The sequence below is a fragment of the Lutjanus erythropterus genome, chromosome 6 (genome assembly GCF_056507025.1).
Source record: "Lutjanus erythropterus isolate fLutEry1 chromosome 6, fLutEry1.hap2, whole genome shotgun sequence".
Lineage (NCBI taxonomy): Eukaryota > Metazoa > Chordata > Actinopteri > Lutjaniformes > Lutjanidae > Lutjanus > Lutjanus erythropterus.
This window is the reverse complement of record NC_139322.1, coordinates 43,404,482-43,425,557: the sequence shown is the minus strand read 5'-3', so window position 1 is coordinate 43,425,557 and position 21,076 is coordinate 43,404,482. Positions and strand designations below refer to the sequence as shown.

The window sequence follows — 21,076 nt, the reverse complement described above, 5'->3', positions numbered from 1 at the left end:
CTCCAAAAGCTGAACACAATGGAATAACAGGCTTGCCATATCACTGTATCTGAGGAACTACACTATCACTACTGAGGCACCTAAAGTAAGAATAGAGTCGTGTATACCCAATAAATAATGTGCAGATTCTCATTTGTGCATTTGACACGGATAGGTGTGTGCCCAGGACACATGAATTATTCCATGGATATGTAGTCGTTTACATTTTTATACATTGAGTGTGAGAGTGTCTGTGTAAGTACACCCAGGACAGAGGAGGAGCACACACGATTGAAATATCTTCAGCATGGCGAATTTCTACAGAAAGAACACTTGAAATTATTCTTCAAAGTGATGAGTAGGAGTTAGGGGCACAAAACTGATTGATTGAACATCCTTAGTTATCAAGATGGACTTGATTCAGCTGAAGACTAAGTGGCCTATATTTATTTCCAGTATATATGATATGAAAAATGTGAATATTGTAGTGGGAAAATTATACACCGAACTGGTCAGTGTTGTTCCTCTTAGTTATTTCTCATGTTCTGTCAGGCACTAACTGGTTACTGGTCCTTGAACACACAGTTGTTCTCTCTTTGGAAGAACAACTTCTGATAACACAATCACATCCCGACTCTCCCGATAAGCAGTTTAGGTCCATCCTGACCCAACCTCCTTCATCTCCTAACCCTGTAAGACATTTACATTTACATTCTTGACTCATTTATCAGTTCCTTTTACACTTTGTGTGTGACTGTGTACTGATCCTTTGCAAAGCTCGATTAAAACATCACAAAGACAATCTTGGTCATGGTGTCTGTCTTAATTTTCAGATTTTACACCACAATATGAAGAAATGAAAATATGTACATAGTAGTTCTTTACTTATTTGTCTATTTGGTGCTTATTTGTGCAGATACCCAAAAGGGGGAAAAAAACACATGCACACATAAACCATTTTAAAGGTGTTTTTCACAGCTGTGGGGTCAGGGGTAGAGGGCTTTGCTCTCAGGTAGAGTGGGTAACTGCATGAACACCAGATGTTTTTTGGGGTGGGGGGCTATTGTTCTCAGGTAAAGTAAGTAACTGCATGAATACAAGTTGTTTTGCTTTTGGGGGGTTGTGCAAGTTATTGCTCTGTGAGCTTTGCTCGATATACAAAGTGTGTAGAATAGCTACGCAGGTTTCAGTGATATGAGATGTGAATCAGTGTTGTTTTCGTTAACAATGACGATGACGAAATGTTTTCGTTAACGCACCTATTTTTCATGACTAAAACGAGACAGTGACGAGCTAAACATAGCTCTTTGATGACGAAAATATGACGAGACGTATATGTTGTTTTCGTTGATGAGACGAGATGAAAATGTTAGTGGGTTGGCTTTAGGACTATCAAAATGCATGGCATTTCGTCCAACTGTACGTGCAATCTGTCTGTCAAATGCTGAAGATATCAGCAGTGCACCTGCATCCCGTACTTGTTTGGTGATGCCCACAGTGCACACCAGAGCAGTCACACACAGTTCATGGGCCATGGGGGCAACGTCAGCACAAGGGCTTGGTGGGCGGAAAAGAAGTGATGACCCGCGGCCCCGGATTCAAATTATATACGGCCTGCATGATAATTTCATGTGTCTATTATGAATGGCCCATCGGTAAATAGCATTCTCACCACTCATACTACAAGTCCCACAATGCACTGTGACAGCTGTTGCGCAACTCCAGAAATAAATCATGTCACAGTCGCGAAGACGCGAGCTTCTGTCAAACAACAATGTAAACAGGCTTGTCTGTTTAGGCAACTGACTCAATGTAAAGAAAGACAAGTAAATAAGGAGGGAGATAAGTGAGTGCTGATGGAGCTGCAGCTCCACCTGAAACCAGGTAAAAATAAAAATAAGACTGACCCACGAGGGAGAGAGAGAGAGAGACAGAGAGAGAGAGAGAGAGAGAGAGAGAGAATGTGAATATGGACAGATGTGTCAACTTGACATAAAAAGTTTTTATGATCATGAATCATAATATTAATGTACACTTCTGTGGTGCGCGTTTTTTCTTTTACTCCAAGTCTGATATGTGTACTTTTAAATACTTTATTGCTGCATTATTGTAAGTCATGATGAAGAGTCCAGACTCTGTCTCTCCTCTTCATCTCCTCAGTGTGTGTCAGTGTGCAGTTTAACCTTTTCCTAAAATACTGCTGGTTCTGTGGTGTTAAATTTTAAATCTGAAGCCTGCAGTGCACCATAGAAGCTACAGTTGACTTTTCTATTGAAGTTTTCAGTGCGTTTTGGCCTTAATGTTAAATTGAGCAGGTCAATATGTTCATCTGTACCTAATGGGCTGATGGGTTTGTAATATTATTATATGAGCATATTTTTATGTCAAATGTAGTGCCATTGATTGTTTGCATGATTAAAGTGTGCGATATCTTGTGTCCAAACAAAAAGCAAGCATTTTCAAATGTAACCCCCACCTGGATATGTGAGCTTAAATATTCTGAGCTGAAATATTCTCGTTTTACTTTGTTATTGTTGAAGAAAATTTTTTAAAATGTATTATTTATTTTATTGAGGAAAGAGTTGTTGCAGTTTGGCTGTTCAAATTCATATTTCTGAATAAAACATAGTCAGTTTTAGACTGTTCAATGAATGTTAATCCTGTTAGACTGTGTTTTAAATTTTGGTGATTGAGTTTGACACCCCTGTTTTAAAGTCTTTTTTTTTTTTTTTTTTTGACTAAAATTAATGACTAAAACCCTTTTAGTTTTTCGTCGACTAAAACTAGACTAAAACTATCAAGAACAGAAATGACTAAAATGTGACTAAAACTAATAAGCATTTCGTCCAAAAGACTAAGACTAAAACTAAATCAAAAATGGCTGCCAAAAATGACACTGCTGTGAATGCAAAAATACTAGTGTAATATACGGTACATGATCTCATATTCATTTTCTTTTTTTCTTTCTTTCTTCATTTATTTATTTTTTCTCATCAAATGAGGAAAAATGTTTTTTGATGATGGAGCTACAGCACCACCTAAAACCAGGTAAAAGAAAAAAAAGACAAAAACCCCCGATCCAAAGCAGGGAGGACAGCAGGGCAAGGAAGAAAGCATGAATATGGACAGATGTGTTGACATGATAGAAAAAACTTTTTATGATCATGAAACGTAATATTACTGTATGTGGTGTGTGATTTTTTTGATTTGTTTGTTGATGATTAAACACTGCCATCCTGGCTAGTCAGCTCCAGAAATACTTGTCAATTAAACTATTTAGCAATATTTTATTCATGTACAATGCCAGTTAACTGTTGCTTCTGAGGTGTTATGCAGCCACCCACCACTAGTCATGGCTAGCCCATCTGACTCAGTCCCAATGGCCATCCTAACCTGGGATGTGATTATCTTCAAAGTAGCACACATGACAGCTTGTAAAACCAGCGTGCTTTATCGGTGTTTTGATATATAAAATGGAAATAAGCTTGATAATAGGCTGTGACATAATAAACTGGTTTATAACCACTCAGCTAGAGCAATGCATAACTACATTCAGCAGAGACATGGACATTCACCTGCAAACAGCGCAGGCTGCTGCTGCTAGCACCACTAACATTAGCCATGTGGTGCAGCAAGCTGGCAGCTAACATCAACTCCAGGTAAACAATGTTGTTTGCCCACAGACAATGTGATCCTTTTTTCTCTGAAAGGTTGAAGCATTTAGTGAGTTGCTGTCATGTTTTGTAGGTTAATGTGCAATGTTCGTATTGCACAGTGCACAGTGACATTTCACCAGCATTTCAAATATGATCTGGCAATTGTAGACTGTGATGACTTAAAAAGGCTCTTAATACACAGTATTTTTCAGACAGTGTTTAACATCATCAATTAATTATTGTACACTATGATGAACTGAGCCGGTTAAATGCTATCTCTCTGTATTCATCTTTATGATGTATGCTAATCTGAAGCCTGCAGTGCGCCATAGGAGCATCAATTTACATCCATCTAATGACGTGCTTAAATTATCACTTTTTGTGCATTAGGGCTGTCATGGAAGCTTCCCTGAATAAATGAAGAGAAAGTAACAAACTCCACTAAACTCCACAGACAGTTGTACAAAGAAACTGTGAGGCTGTGAAGGTGTGTCAGATTTTAAGCGTCTGCCACCAGGCAGCCACAGTCCTGAACACTTCATCAGACTGTCAGACTCACCAGGAAAGAGGAGGAGTTGAAGGAAGCCAGAGAGACAGAGTAGAGAATCTGAGATTTCTTCAAGGCATTGAGTTCTCCATCTCTCAGGACACCAACACGTTGCAAGAAAGCTTCCTCCCAGGCATAAAACTTAAGGATCTTCACACCACTCAGGATCTCATTCGTCAGTTTGATCCGACCGTCCATGAATTTCATCTGAACTTCCTAAGAAGCAAAATGTTGTTCAGCTTTGAACCAGTTGAACTGATACAGTTGTAATTTAAACTGAAAACCAGTTCTCTTCTTTTTAAACGTGGGCCCTATTTTCTTTTCCACATTTCACTTTTAGGGTATTGGCACTGGTACTGTTATCACAATTTTTGAAACAATACCCAGCCCTACCTTATTTGGATCTAAAAGAAATAGAATGAAACTGTTCTCTCACCTGCAGTTTGCTTCTCACTTTAGCAATGAATCCATTCAGGGGGAAGATCAGAACAACGACAGTGATGCCAGCAAGAGCAGGTGGACCCAGGAGCTGTCAATCAATCAATCAGTCAGTCAGTCAGTCACAGAGTGGCTTTCAATCAATCAACCAGTCAACCAACTAGAGCTGCACGATATATCATATGAGCACCGTCATCGCAATGTACGTATGTACAATAGTCACATCGCAGGTCCTGCAATGTAGGAGGCAAATGAACTAAACGTGTTCTCATTTAATTTTAAGGGTACCTGACACACACTGCGTGCAGCGATCCACCAGTCACAATCATTCTTAATCAGTTTGCCAAAGCGGACCATGCCCCTGCATATGGAGTGAGTCGCTGGTAACAACATTGAAAAATGAGCAACGAACAAGAGAAAATCGCCAAAAACGAAGACTTGGTGCCAAAAAGAAAAGCAACATCAGTTATCTAGAATTATTTCCGCTACAAGAAGGATGATATTGACCAAACACATGTTCTGTGTTCTGTGAGAGGTAACACAACTAATTTGTTTGACCATTTACGTCGGCACCACACAGCTCAGTACGACGAATGCAAAGCCAGATCTGAATTGGACCACATGTGAGCATCATAGTTTTACTGTCACTGTTACTTTTTTTTTTTTTTAACTTTTATTTTTCAGTTTTTTCACAGGCAAGAAAAACAAGCAAGCATCAACAACAGAAACAATAACAAGGGGTCTGGGACGTAACCGCGTGCGATATGATCAATAAAAAAAAACAGGATCACAAGTACAGTTCAGTCAGTGTTCAAATTGACTTGAAGTGACAAGAAGTTATGATTACTGTTAGTGAATGTCTATATGATTATAATTATAACAATCCCATTTGTGCCAATATGCATCTCCCTTCTCCTTTTGGAGTCGAAGAGTGAAAGTCATCTTCTCCATAAGGCGGATAGAGTTGATTATGTTGATGAGGGCGGCGATGGTGGGGGGGTTCTTCCGAAGCCAGCACTTTGTTATTGTTTTTTTACTTGCAGCCACAAAAATCCTCAAAAGATACACATCTCCTTTACTGAGACCTTGAGGGGTATGTCCATGGTATAGCAGTGCGAAGGAAAGATCCGTTTTCAAGTCCAGAATCTCTGATATTAAATTGCCCACTTCCTTCCAAAAAGGCTGAACATATGGACATAACCAAAAAATATGTGCATGGTCTGTGGGAACCTGACCACACTCCCTCCAGCAGAAGTGCTGCAGTCCGCTTAATTTAGAATTTTGGTTGGAGTGATAAAGAAAAGGATCAAAGTTTTCCAGCAGAAATCTCTCCAAAGCAGTGAATTAGTAGTAGTTGACCAAGTTATCCATGCATGAGCCCACGCTTCCTCAGCTATTACCATGTTTAATTCCTTTTCCCAGCGCTCCCTAATGTAGTTTGTTGAGTCTTTATTCATTAAAGTGAATCCCTTATATAATTTGCCTATGATGCCTTTACTGTTTTTTGAATTATATGCATCAATAAATAGCTGGATTATTTTTGACGGCTCAAAAGAGTCATGAGTCCTTATTTGCGTAAAAAAAAAATTTCGGATCTGTAGGCACCGGTAAAAATCTCCCCTGTCCAGCTCATAAGTCTGGCGTATATCCTCGAAATCATTAAACACTCCATTTGTTACTATCCGACATAAAGAGGTGATGCCCTGCTTAGCCAATCGTCTGTATCTGTGATCTAGAGTAGCTGGAAGGAAGTGTGGGTCATATGCCAGCCAGCACAGCAGCTTCATCTCTCTGTGGAGGTTAAATCTCTTAACCACTTTTAACCACGTTTTCACTGAGAATGCAACCCACCGATTTTGGAGCAGAAGTATTTCATTTATTTTGCTGAGGCATCCCAATGCTGACTGTATAGGTATGTCCATTAAAGATAACTCAATGTCTTTCCACTTAGCCTCATATATTGGGTTACACCAACACCGAAGGGGTCTCAGCTGTGCTGATAAGTAGTAGTCTTTAAGACAAGGTAGGGCCATGCCCCCCACCCCCCCGGGCAGCTGTAACGTTGAATATCTAACTCTGGGTCTTGTATTATTCCAAATAAACCTAGACAAGTGCCTGTCCCATTCCCTAAACTGTTTAAAAGGCACCTCCACTGGCAATGCTGTGAACAGGTATAACAATCTTGGGAGGATGTTCATTTTAATAATCCTTATTCTGCTGCCGAGGTCGAGGGGAAGCACGGCCCACCTGTACAGTTCATCATACACCTTCCTGTTAAGCTGCTTGTAATTAACATCATACAGTTGTGCCAAATTCTTTGTCAAAAAAACACCTAGATACTTAATATGTGGCTGAAACCAATTAAATTTATGCTTTTCTAACAGTTCTTGTGATGGAGTATAATTCAAGGTTAGAGCTTGGGTTTTTTGAACATTAAGCACATAACCGGAGTATTCCCCATACGTTCCCAGGATATTCATTAGCAGTGGTACGCCAGATTCAGGGTTTTTGAGTGTTACTAACACGTCGTCCGTGTAAAGACAAATTTTGTTTTCGACACCCCCTATACGTACACCCTCCAATGCCGTCTCCTCTCTGATGGCTTGGGCCAGTGGTTCAATAAACAAATTGAAAAGTGAGGGGCTAAGGGGGCACCCCTGTCTACAACCCCGTTGTAGCCTTATCGAGTTTGAGAGACTTCCATTAATCTTTATTCTTGCTGTTGGGGAGGAATAGAGGGTTCTGATACATTGTATAAATAATTCACAAAATCCAAGTCTGCTCATAATTTGAAATAAGAAGTCCCAACCAACTGAGTCAAATGCCTTCTCAGCATCTAGGCTGAGAAGGACAGCACTCCATTTTTCTTTGGAAATGTGATCAATTATATGAAGGGCTCTCCTTATGTTGTCATGTGTTTGCCTGTTCCTTATGAAGCCTGTCTGATCCTCTTCTACCAGGAAAGGCATTACTGTTTGCAATCTCTTGGTAAATATGGCAGCGTAAATTTTATAATCTGTGTTTAAAACACTAATTGGTCTATAGTTTTTACAGTGCATTTTATCCTTTCCCTCCTTTGGTATTACTGATGTGAAAGCCTCGTTCCATGACGGTGGGAGGAAACCCTCCTTTAGAGTGAAATTGAAAGAGGCTTGTAATAGAGGGAGCAATGGCTCTCTCATACTCTTATACCATTCTGAAGGGAATCCGTCACAACCTGCTGATTTATTAACACTGAGACCTGAAATTATACAGTTTATTTCCTCTATAGAAATTTCAGATATGAGTTCTTTGTTTTGACTTTCACCTATGGAAGGGAGGTCTAATGAGTCCAGAAATGTTTGTATTTTAGCCTGTCGGCCTTATCTGGTTGTGTGTATAATGATTTGTAATATGTCTCAAAGGCTTTTTGGATTCTTTCCAGTTTTGTAGTTATTTTATTTGTTTGGGGGTCCCTGATTTTATGAATTGTAGTTTCTGCTTGCTGTTTTCTGATTCGCCATGCGAGTAGTTTAGATGCTTTAGATCCTGCTTCATAGTACCTTTGTTTTAAATATTTAAGCTTTTTTTCAATTTCCTCACTAAGGATTTTGTCAATCTCCTGCTTAATTGGCCTCATTTGTGCCAATATAGAAGGGTCCTTGTTGCTACTATGGGCTTGCCCCAGGTTCTTTAGTAGATCTTGCAGGTCTGACAGCCTCTTGGTTTTAATCTTTTTTAACTTTGCTGACAAAGCTATAATGTTCCCCCTAAGGAAGGCTTTAGCTGCATCCCATAGGATGACTGGATTGACCTCCCCATTGTCATTAAGTTCTAAGTATGCTTTTAATTCTTCGGTCATCTCCGTTTTAAAAGTATTCCTGTTCAATAGGCTCGTATTCAGTCTCCATAGTGTAGTCTTTGGCCCTCTCTCTAATTGTAATTTCAGGTGCAGGCTAGAATGATCAGAAATATCCCTTGGTCCTATTTGGCATTCTTTCACTTTATGGCAGTCTTTATTAAACATGAAAAAATAGTCAATTCTTGAATAAATATTATGTCTTGCAGAGTAAAAGGTGAATTCACTATCAAATCGATGTAAATACCGCCATATATCGATCAGTCCTAATTCCTGCAATATCTTGTTTATTTCTTTTTCTAAAGGATTCTTTCTTCTCATTTTGTTAGTTGTGTCTAATTTTGTGTTCAGAAGTATATTAAAATCTCCTGCACATATGAGGGTACCATATGTTTCTGTGGCGATCAAATTTAATATTTTCCTGAAGAAAGTGATATCGCTGCCTGGGGGAGCATATATGTTGCAAAGAGTTACTTCTTTATGTTCCAGTTTTCCCTTTACTAAGACGAATCTGCCCTCTTTATCTATATGTTCTGAGACAAGTTCAAAACAAACCGAATTTGAAATTAATATTGCAACCCCTCTCTTTTTCCCGCACTATATGAGGAGAAAAATGAATTTCTGAAGCCCATTTTCTTCAATTTATCGTGTTCCACATTAGACAAGTGTGTTTCTTGCCAGAAAGCAATATTGATTTTCTCCCGTTTTAACTTAGCAATTAATTTTCCCCTTTTTATGGGATTGTTTACACCGTTGACATTCAAAGACTGTATATTATAATATTGCATGTTCACTAGCCATTCTAAACATGAATTCCTGTACCTGTGGTAACCAAGTCCCAGACCTCAAATAAACAAACAACATTAGAACATCTGTAGAACTTATATTGAACATAACAATAAAACAAACCAGGGCTTCCAGTTTAGAGGTTCCTAATTACCTCTCTGTGTGGAGGGGGGGAAAAGCCACTAAGTGGCCCCTCTTGACAGTAAAAGAAGAAATAAAAAAAAAGGGGGGGTGGGGTTTGGTGGCTGGTTACTTGCATCGGCTCGTTGTAATAATCCAAGTTGTATGGGAGGTCCTAGAAAGTAACGTTAGTCTTCCCTAGACTCATCATGCCAATAGGCCATGGTAAAAAAATATATAAAGTTATATAAAAAACTTATATGAAAAATATAAGTTCTGTTTAATGAGGAGCCGTTATACTCAGTCTAAACTTAAAAGGAAAGAAATGTGTGTTACTGCTTCTCAAATGTAACAGTGTAAGATTCACAAAGCACTACTCATCCGTTGCGGCGTCCTCTCGATCCTGCCTCTGAAATCCTTTGAGCTTCTTGCGAATGCTCTCCTGGTAGCTCTGCGTGTTGACACCTCGCGGCCCCGCCGTGCTCCACGGCAGGAGCTTGTTGATGGTTTCCACGGTGATGGCCTTGAGTCTGTTCGCCGATATAGGTCCCACTGAGAGACCCCGTTTTCTCAAGCCTCAGCGCTGTTGTATGTGACCGTGCCTGAGTCAAAGTGCACCCGCATCTGTGTAAGTGGAGTTTGGAAACGGATCCCGTTTTCCTTGAGTGCTCGTTTAATCGGCGTGTATTCCTTCCTTCTCTGTTGTACAGGCTCAGCGTAGTCATGGTCGAAAAATACTCATCTCTCTTGAACACAAATGTTTTTCTTCCATGCGGCCTGGAGGACTTTCTCCTTGACAGTGAACTGTAGGAATCACACCACCGTAGAGTGTGGCGGTGCTCCGGCGGGCGGCTGTGAAGCTAGCGCTCGGTGTGCTCTTTCAATTCCCAAACTTTGCTCCTGGCGCAGGCCAGTAATGTCCCCCAGCTCCGACTTGATCATGTTTTCCATGAATCGTATCATGGAGGAGCCCTCTGCGTTTTCTGGGATACCATAGATCCGAATATTATTACGTCGAAAGCGTCCTTCCAAGTCAACGACCTTAGCTTGAAGTTACTTTTGATTGTTAGGCAGCTGGATAAGCATGTCTTTAACTCCAATGTCCCAGGACTCGGTCGCTACCATATTTTCCTCCATTTCTCCCAATCGTTTGGCGACCTCCTCAATCTGACCTGAGGCGGCTTTAACTTGCTGGTTGATTTCAGCCGTTAGCTCGTCCAGTTGTTTTTTCATATCCTCTCAAAAACTGAGTCGGATTTGTGACAGCTCTTTTTTCATCTCAGATGTAAGGTCCCGCAGACCTTCAGCTACCACCTCGCTCACCACTTGTCGAAGGGAGTTAAGTGTGGCTGGGGAGTCCTCCGCCCTGTCGCCATTTTCGTCTGTAGAGGCCCTGCTCGTGTCACCGTCTTTTCGTGTTTCTAGCTCCTTGTTACTTCGTGTAATGACTCTCCCTTTGCTACCTTTATTCCCACTCATTGTTATTTTTAATATGAGTCACTTTTCCTCGAGTTAGGAACTTGAATTGCGGGCTTTTATGTCGGTCGATGCTGCTATATTAGTTGCCGCGCCACTGGAAGTGTCACTGTTACTTTTGTATAAGTTATAATACCTGAAATCTCAATGTAGAGTTGCAGTGAACAGACAGGACAGATGTTGCTGTGTGTAGCTCATCTCTGTGAAGAGCGACTGATTTAAAAGCTGTCACATCGCCTTGAGTGAAATCCAGACCATAACTTTTTTCACTGATGTAACTATGCTATCACCAAAGAAACAGATCATAAAACTGTGATGTTCATTGAAACTTTGGTGATATCAGCTGTCTTAATTTCTACACAGCTCCTCTCTGCTCACCGGTGCAGCTCTGTCTCACCCCATCTGTGACACAGTGTGTCTGCTGATTGATTGATCATGACTTCTAACCAATCAGATGTGCTGTGCTGTAGGCGGGACATTGAGCCAGACTACAGAGCGTAGTTGTGTATTATACTGTACAGTGTATAATGATCTAATATATGTATAGTATATACATAGTACAGCAAGTTTTTTAATATTATTACCAATATCATTACTATTATCTTTCTATTATACTATTACATTACATAACTGTGGTGATAATTACAGACAGACAAAGATCAAAGACAAATGCATTTTTAAAATAATTAAACCCTAATGTCACCACTTTTTTTTTTTTTTGCTGATCCGAAAAATGATCCAATCTGTGACTCAAAACTGTGATATGATCCTAAAAAAAAATATCCTGTATTTTTTCATATCACAATATATATCGCAGGGTTAAAAAAAAATCGCAATGTCAGTTTTTTCCAATATCGTGCGGCCCTACAACCAACCTATTTTGTGTTTGTATATGTTGTTTTCATTTCAGCTCTGTGACTTGTTACTGTTACCAACTAGGTATGAGCAGTATTAATTTTTTATACCTTGATACCCTTCTGAAATATTACTGGCGTACAGGGCTGTATTGGTGTAAAACGGCTCAACTACACTGTACTCCACTGTACTTAATACTTCCATAACATTGGCAAGAGCTGATCATCATAGTGGCACTATTCCTGCAGCTGAAAAACAACACTTGCAGGAGCTCCACTTCAGTCTTGAGAAACTGCAGTCTTTATTCACTGACAAACTCAAACCTAAACTGTAAATTTACTGTGTGGACATTTTCCACTTCACTGCTCCCTCTACTGAGCACACATTCACCATAACTCACCAGTAATTGATCTTTGATGCTTGCTAAACTTACACACTCATGATGAAACGCTGGCCAGTCAGCAGTCTGCATGTCTGTTAGCTTACCTTTATTACTGACTCAATCCAACATAATCCCAAACAGGGGCAGATGTATTTTTCTTCATTTTAATTAGTTAGGCCTGTCATTTTATGACCAAGATGACATGTTTCCTCTTCACATGAAAGCTATGTTTGTCTGTTCACCTCTGCCAAGGCACAGAGATTGACCCCTGGTGGCATAAGCTGCACACCACAATACAGCATATCAGTATCTGTTTAATGAAAATAGGAGCATATGTATTTATGACAGTACTGAAAATCACACAGTCAGGATTTCTTAATGTCCTGGTATGCCGTAATACCTTTATACTGCAGAAACCTATCACCAACATTAACTACAAGCATTTAAGGGCTCTTAAAATGTGATCATCATTTTCTCTGTGTGGCTGTGAAGATTGTGTGAAGATTAAACAACTGTTGCAGTAACCACGTTAACTGCATGCTCACAGTTAATACATGGCAAGCTAACTAGGCTAGCCAGTTAGCATGTGGCCAGGCTAACTGCAAAGCTGTCTGATTACTGCAACGAGTATTTAACGACATTTCAGAGGTACAACAAATACACTTTGTGTTGACAAGACAGTGCAACATCATGAAATACAGAGAAGGAATTGAGTAATTGTTTTACGTGAATGGCATATCATCAGTAACGTCTGCACTGTAACAATGGCAGAAATATAGCAGAAAATTGGTGGAAAAACAAGGAAATTTTAAGCTAACACATATTGTCAAAAAAAAAATCAAGATACAAGTCTTTGAACAAAAACTTCTGAATATTGGCTTGGGTGGTATAAACATATAACAGTATACCAGAGTATTATGAAATTCCAATGATACGACTTTCAGTGCCGTCATAAATAAGGACACTCTATTTAATTGATAGGGAGATGCTGTATTGTAGTGCACAGTGTGCACCACCAGCCATCAGTCTGGTCTACTGGTGGATAAGCTGAGCTGAGAAACATACTGTCTGGAAGATAAAGTTACTAACCAGGAAGAAAGATGAATACCCCTATTTTGGATTTACTCCCGTTGATTAAGGTGAGCCAGCAAACGCTACAGACAGCTGACTGGTCAGAGTAGCATATTGTAGCAATGTTTAACTCTAGCAAGCATTAAGTGGCAAATTAAATGCTGGCTGAAAGTGATGGTGAATGTGTGAGTGGTAGAGGTGGTGATACCACAAAATTTGCTTTCAATATGACACAAAGTAATTTACAGCCAGAATCACCAATATCGATACTGATACTTTTTAATATTAAAAGCAGCTTATATATTTCATGTAGGGGAGAGCAATGTACCATTATTTATGAGGTGAATGCATTAATAGGCTTAATATGCCTAAATGTAAGCATCCTTCTCAAACCTCAAGCAGAGCTCCTGAGTGTGTGTTGTTTTGTAACTGCAGGAATAGTGTTGCTATGACAGTCAGCTCTGCCTACATTGAGGGAGTACAGTGTGCAGTGGAGTACAGTCAAGTTCAGCTGTTTTATTCAAGTTTTAGACAAATATACCAAATTCAGAATAATAATATACATACAAAATACATAATAATACTGTATACCCTGCTAAAATGTCAGGAAGGTATTTAAGTATGAAAAAATAGATACAGCCCTAATCCGAACATGAACAATTCACAACACAAAATAAATAAAATATTTTGTTTCTTTTAAAGGGGCAGCGGCTGTATTAATGCTTTGTGTATGTTGTGTTAATGTTGTGTTTTACCTGCCACAGGAAATAGAAGCACAGTGTGATCTGTATGGGAGTGGCCCAAATACTGTTGAAATAAACTACAAAGTCCATTAGCTTCTGAGTGTCGGCTGAAACCAGATTAATGATTTCTCCCACAGTACACTGCTGCCGAGCTGCACTGCTGATCAGCAAACACTGAGGATTCAAACACAGAAAACTTTATTGGGAACCTGTGGGCACTGGCAAGGTGGAAAACACTACTGCACATATTCAGTGGGCCACATATCCAGGAAGTAAACCTGATATATGTGCTAGGCAAGCATTGTCACTGGACTAAAAGGGGGTCTTTGTATGCTGTATCCAGTTCATAATAATACATCTCTGGCTGACTCTTGATTCTGAGGATTCAAATACATGACTGCAAATAAGCAGACAATGAATGAGCATGAAATGTTAGAAAGTGAACCCCAGTTACATCACTGTTTCCAGGGACCAAGGAGTATTATTGCAAATCGCAAAGTAGTATAAAGCCTGTTGTGTCGTGTAAAGTCTGATAAAAGTCCTCAAGTGGTCACTTGACTCATTGTTGGTTGAAGGCTGCAAGTTAGAAACTGAAAGAAGTCTGTTGGTGTGGAAAAAGAAATGAGCTAAGCAGATATCTCTATCCTCCTTTAATCTACAAATAAACACTAACATAGATCTGAGATCAATCTAAAATTAAAAACTTCCTTCAGTCTGTGTTACCCGTTTCTCTCTCTCTCTCTCTCTCTCTCTCTCTCTCTTCTTGATCTGCCAGTGTGTCTGTCTGTTACCTTCCTGTAGATGAGGCCCATGATGGCGGTCTTTAGTCTCATTCCGACTGTGAAACAGTGAAACATGTAGTGATGATGGAGGAGCGACTGAAGACAGGATAGCAGGAAGAGCAGCGAGGCAAACAAGAAGCCTTTCCACAACTCAGCGCTTTTGTCCTGCATGAAGCCCAGCAGCAAGCTGACAACAAGGTAAATCAACAAACACTAAAATATAAACAACAAAACAGTAAATAATAACAACAGAAACAATAAGCAGATCATAGTTTATCAAACTGGAGGGTTTTACATTTTAATTTTAAGATAATCCAAAACATTACATCACTGAACGAGATATGAAATTCTGTGACTGGAATCACTGACCTCCAGACCAGTTAAAAAAAACAAAAACCTGTCAATCTGAATCTTTACATCTGAAAAACTGGAGCCAAAAACATCATGTCAAATAAGAGATTACACTAAATATACTTGTGATCTCTTTGACCACTCGATCAACTGATCTCTCATCGACCTGTATTTGGCACTTACCTGACTTCTCTTTAAGTAGAAGTGTGTTTTTACTATTGAGCTAATTAAACAGTACATTCTTCTACAACCAATTAAGTAATACCCAGCTAAAATTTACATTATACAACAATTCACATGTTCCTAGAATTTATGAAACCTGAGATATTAAAAAGACTAAAATTTCTTTTTTATCATGTGCATCTTCCAGTGATCCTTTTTTAATCAGTATTCTTTATTATTAAAACAAGCATAAAGTATTACTTTTTTTTTTTACCTTGTTTCTAAATATTATTCTGTGATCTGAATTGATTTAGTATAATGTTAAATATCATTTTATCCACTTAATCAAATAATGCATTGCTGTGAAAACCATATTTGTTGTTCTCAGGGGTGCAACTTATTACTAATACCCAAACTACTGTAATTAAAAGTAGTTTTTTGGGGGTACTTTTGGGTACTTTTATGTATAGTTTTTCAAATCTGAACTTTTACTTGTGCTTAAGTATTTATTACACAATGTAATCTACTTATTTACTTTTAAGATTTTAAATGACTACTCAGTACATTTGCATTAATCGATTATTAATCTTTTCAATTATCTGTTAAGGAAAAATCACAAAATTTGCAGCCCTGGTTTGGAGTAGTGAGCGTGAACAGTTTAAGAGTTTGGACTAATTCTGACTGAAGATCTGACTGAAAGCTACTGTTGATTATTCATTAAATGTCAACAATGAAAAAGTAACTGTGAGTAGTTTTTGACAAGACTACTTTTTACTTCAGTAGTTTTCTACTACTTTTTCTTTGTAATTGAGTAATATTTTAGTAACACAACAGTACCTGTACTTGGGTACAGATATTCAGTATTTTTTCCACCACTGTTTTTTCCTTTGCTTTTATGTAGCTTTGTTTACTTTAAAAGGTCATGGTAAGAGACAAATATTTTGCATGTAAAATTCTAGAAGAGCCTCCAGGTAATAAAAACTACACTCTTTTTCATATTTTTAGTCGTTTCCACTCCACCTTTTTCATGCTTTTGTTCTGTACCATATGTTCAAGGGTGACTGGACTTTCTGGCACTCAGCTGACCTCTACAGCACCCACCTGACACTCACCTGACAGTCAACTGACCTCTCTGACACCTGATACAAAATTCACCTAACCTATTTGACACTCACCTGACCTTTTTGACATTCTCCTTGCACTCACCTGACCTCTCTGACACTCACCTGACACTAACTTGACCCCTATGACACTCACCTTACCTATCTGTCACTAACCTTACCCTTTTGACACTCACCTGACCACTATGACACTCACCTAACCTCTGACATTCACCTGAACTCTGCCACTCACCTGAGCACCTGTGGCACGGCAAACATGAAGGCATCATGCAAGAGGAGACACAGCGTCCCACGCAGGAAATACATTCCAAAGCTCTGCCCCAGAGCATGCAGTAGAAAGAGGCTGTAGCCCCACCTCTTCCTATTCTTCTGCAGCAGCTGTGTTTTTTCTGTCAGCACAGCAGAACCACCGGACCAGGACCTGGACCATGACAGTCCAGAAGCAGCAGGCTCCTCCCTGCAGAACATCAAATCATCCAAATAGGTATGGTGAGTTTTGGTGGCTATACCCACTTCCCCCAAGGATTGGGACGGGGCAAGACACAGAACACACCTGGACAGGTTGCCACTCCACCACAGGGATGACACACAGAGACTGCCAATCACTCCTGCACATTGTTTTATGAGATAATCAGGCTCAGCAGTGTGACATTATTGTGACATCACTTTCACCACATATATTTCTTTATTAACTGAATTTACTGCTCTGTTTTTCATCTGTTAGTATTCAGATTAAATGTGAAGTTTTGTACCACAGCTGTTTGCAGTTCTGAATCCAGAACTTCTCCAAGTCTGTCATGATCCGGATTGATGAGTCTTGATCCCGCAGAGGCCAAAGATCTGCAGGCTGCAGGGGGCACCGGTAACCCCGAAAAACCAAACTAAGAGTAGGACAAAACATAAAATTACATTTTATACATTACATTTTATTAATAATAATATCTGTGGGTTACCTGCTAAACTGATCTCGTCTGGAAAAAAAGTTTTTAGCCCTCAGCAAACTGCAGCAATAACACGAATGACCTCTTGTAATTGTGCCCCGTTGTGATTTGTGTTGCCTTGATGTTCAATAATTGTTTTTATGAGTGTGCAGCAGATGCAAGTTGTAACTTTTTTGAGAAACTGTATTTGTTACTACTTTACTTCTTTTTATTCTTACTTGAGCAGATTTTTAGAGACAAATAATTACTTTTACTCTGGTACATTTGGATACATTCATCACATCACTTTTATTTATCAACTGTTCTATGAATTGATAATCCAGATTAATGCAGGTTAGTTGGTCCCTGGTCTGTTGGTGCTCTTTTATCCTACCATAGCTCCATCTGCACAGGACTCTGTTCAAAATAGCATAATGACTGAAGGTACATCAGGAGTAACACAATATTACACAGCTACTATGCTATCACATAGTAGCAACAGTAGTTATTATTTACAGACAAGTGCACAATGAAGCATAGTGAACTCAGAGACTCGATCTGACAGAAAGCATTAGTGTGTCTGTTGTGTTATTTACATATACACTGAAAAAAATGATACTTTGGATCAACTTACTTGTAAATTACTGTAATTTGTTACACCAAAATTTATTAGTTTTCTCAAATTAAATTTATGATGTGGTTGAAACCATAAATGTTGATTTAATGGAAATACATTTTTAACCTTAAAACAGAAAAAAATGCATTCATACAAAGTAAAAACATAATTCATAACAAAGGCCATAAACAATTTTTATCCTTTGTAACAACTTAATTTTTTCATTTTGGAAAAAAAAATTACCATTACATCTAAGTATAGATTTTACTTCGGAATAAACTAATTGAATTGCTGTAATTTTGTTACATGCATTTTTTTTAAAAACCTTTCTCAAGATAAATTTCTGATTTAGTACAAAGTATAATTTTAATTATACCTTAATCAATATATTATATTTAGTCCCAAGCGAAAGTGTCACTTAATGTAGGTCAATATTAGGGCTGGGCGGTATGACCCAAAATTCATATCATGGTATAAATTGAATCCCTTCACGGTAACGGTATATATCACGGCATAAATGTTGCGGTGTAAAACTTATAATGGAAGTGTTTCTGAATGGGTTTTGTAGTCCCTTAGCAAATTTTAAAAACAACAACAACAAAACCAAAGATATAATGTAATTTTTGGAGCATTTATTGTGTAGAAGAACAACAGAAGTAAGGATAGTGCCTCAGAAGTACAAAAATTCTTACAAAAATAAAGTGGATATTGTAAACAGTACTTCAAGTAAGAGAGGTTTTTTATAAGGCAAATGGCAAAAACAGTGAAAAGGTTCTGTAATCCTGTAAAAATCTGTAAAAAAAAAAAAAAAAACAAAGTAAAGAATGTGAGTATTTTTTCCATCACAGCAGGTCAGTGATCAGTGTGTCAGTGACTCTCTGTGGATCAGTGAATAGTGTTTTATTTATGGCGGCCGCCACATTAAAAACATTGGCACCACAACATGATTTTCTATTTTTGGAGCTGCGCACCTTTTTCGGTCGTGTCTAGAAAGTAACTCTTTATTTGCACAACTCTCGCGAGATTTGTTTCCGTTATTTCCACTAAAGTAATCAAACTTGCGTGATCTTTTGCAGGTTCCCTTCTAGACACGACCCTCTCTGTCAAACTAATGACAGCAGACTGTCTGTAAACAGCAGGATGTTACACTCTGCAGTGTTTCACACAAAGACTTTATTTGTGTGGACACCCAGGTTTGATTTGTCACCAATTTTGGCATTTTTATCTTTTTAATCAGTCCGAGAGGACGACATTATCAGTGATTGATTAGTGATCAGTCTGCCGTCCTCCCCTCCCTCACCTGTTCACTCTGCTGTGAGAAGATCTCAAAGTTTCTCACAGAGAAACACAGACTCTCCTGTTTTACGTATAGGCCTCCTTATACAGTTGTTTAATTTTATAAGTGCATCTGGTTGGTGTCGATGTCATTAACCATCATGTTAGTTTCTGTTGTAATAAACTCTGTCATTAACAACAGTCTCCTCCACACACAGCTTCTCTGCAGTTGGTCTGTACGTTTCCTGATCAGCTAAACCAGCGCCGGAAAGACTAGAAAAGTTTCAAATAGTTAAACACAGTTAAAATAGAAAAAAATAAAATCTATTAATAATTTATTGGTTATAGGTCCAGGTCCGTATAGGACGGCGTCTGGGTCCGGACTCGGACCGCGGTCTGCCTGTTAGGGCACCCTCTTGTAGACTGAGCCGGTGTTTGAGCCGAGCGCAGGATCTGGCTCTCTGCGTACTCGAGCATAAGTTTTGATTTCAAATGGGAAAATAAATTGCTCATGTTAGCTTGTTGGTGGTCACAGTTACTCCACACATCTTGCAGATGACATTTTTCTGCTCAACATCCGACTTTTTAAACTCGAACCATGTCCAAATAACGGATGTAGCACCGTTTTTTTTTTTTTTACCAGCCCCTCCTTCTCTGCTGATACTGTGCTTGTGGCCATTTTCACAGAGGCAGGTGTGATGACGTCATCAACGGTATGACGGCAAAGCACAAATCTCTACCATGGCCAAATTTATATCGTTTCTACCGTCATACCATGTATACCGCGCAGCACTAGTCAATATGTTTTTTTTTTGCCTTTTTAAATTTCACCACGTGGGCGGCACGGTGGTGCAGTGGTTAGCACTGCCGCCTCACAGCAAGAAGGTCCTCAGTTCGATCCCCCAGCTCCCTGGCTGGGGCAGGGCCTTTCTGTGCGGAGTTTGCATGTTCTCCCCGTATCTGCATGGGTTCTCTCCGGGTTCTCCAGCTTCCTCCCACAGTCCAATGATGGTTGGTTGCTAGGTTAATTGATGACTCTAAAATTGCCCGTAGGTGTGAATGTGAGTGTGAGTGGTTGTCTGTCTATGTGTCAGCCCTGCGATGAACTGGCGACTTGTCCAGGGTGAACTCTGCCTCTCGCCCAATGTCACTGAAGATAAAACTAAAAACAGGAAAATTCTCTTCAAAAGACTATTTATTTAACAGGATTCTGAAAATGGCATCACCTTTAAAATAATAATAATAATAAAAAAACATCAAAAAGTTAAAAGTTAAGACTATGTCAGTGTTGTTGCCAGTCAAGAAAGCCAGTATGTGTTTTACACATTAACACTTAGGGGAAAAAAAGACTTACATGTAAAATAAATAAATTAAATTAAATGTGGGCTTTTCATCATGTTTTTGTTTTTTTTGTTTTTTTTACATCTAATGAAACTGTGAACACATCATCTTACACATCATAACATGTAAAACTGGTTTGCTCACCTCTTCTTTAAAACTTGAGAAATCCAAGGTAACAGCATTATAAAACAGTAACAGTATAAAAACAGAAACAGTGTTAACTCTTTGCTATCATTTGACAAAATGATCAAAATGTATGAATCATTATTTTGACCCATTACAAATGAAGGGGACCCCAAACAATAAACCAAGGAAAAACAGCTGCTGTGGGTGCAATTATGGATAAAATCAGTTCAAGAAAAAATCATAACCACTAGTGCTCTTACATTGCTTACTGAATTGAGCATTATTAACATCTCAATGTTGAGATATGTGCCACAATGTTTATACAACAGAAAGAATTCTGTTAACAGAGAAAATCAGAAATTAAAGCATGTTTTTAATTAAAACCAAATTCTCTCTTATGTAACAATGAACCCTTACGTTTTCCTGGAATGTATTTGAATAGAAGCAATAAAACAGAACAACATGTTGTATCCAAATGTCTTTCTTTGACT

The 21,076-nt window shown here is 38.8% G+C and overlaps 1 protein-coding gene across 1 annotated transcript in view; it reads right to left on the bottom strand.

Annotated features, from left to right (window-relative positions):
- The window catches only part of LOC146326257 (multidrug resistance-associated protein 1-like), a 144,810-nt gene that overhangs the window by 97,545 nt on the left and 26,189 nt on the right, over positions 1 to 21,076 (bottom strand). The window contains exons 7-12 of the mRNA XM_084722018.1: positions 17,060 to 17,188; positions 16,540 to 16,764; positions 14,683 to 14,860; positions 13,904 to 14,065; positions 4,619 to 4,711; positions 4,195 to 4,398 (exon numbers count right to left, since the gene is read on the bottom strand). Coding sequence (XP_084578144.1) covers positions 4,195 to 4,398; positions 4,619 to 4,711; positions 13,904 to 14,065; positions 14,683 to 14,860; positions 16,540 to 16,764; positions 17,060 to 17,188 — 991 coding nt within the window. The remainder of the gene's footprint in view (positions 1 to 4,194; positions 4,399 to 4,618; positions 4,712 to 13,903; positions 14,066 to 14,682; positions 14,861 to 16,539; positions 16,765 to 17,059; positions 17,189 to 21,076) is intronic.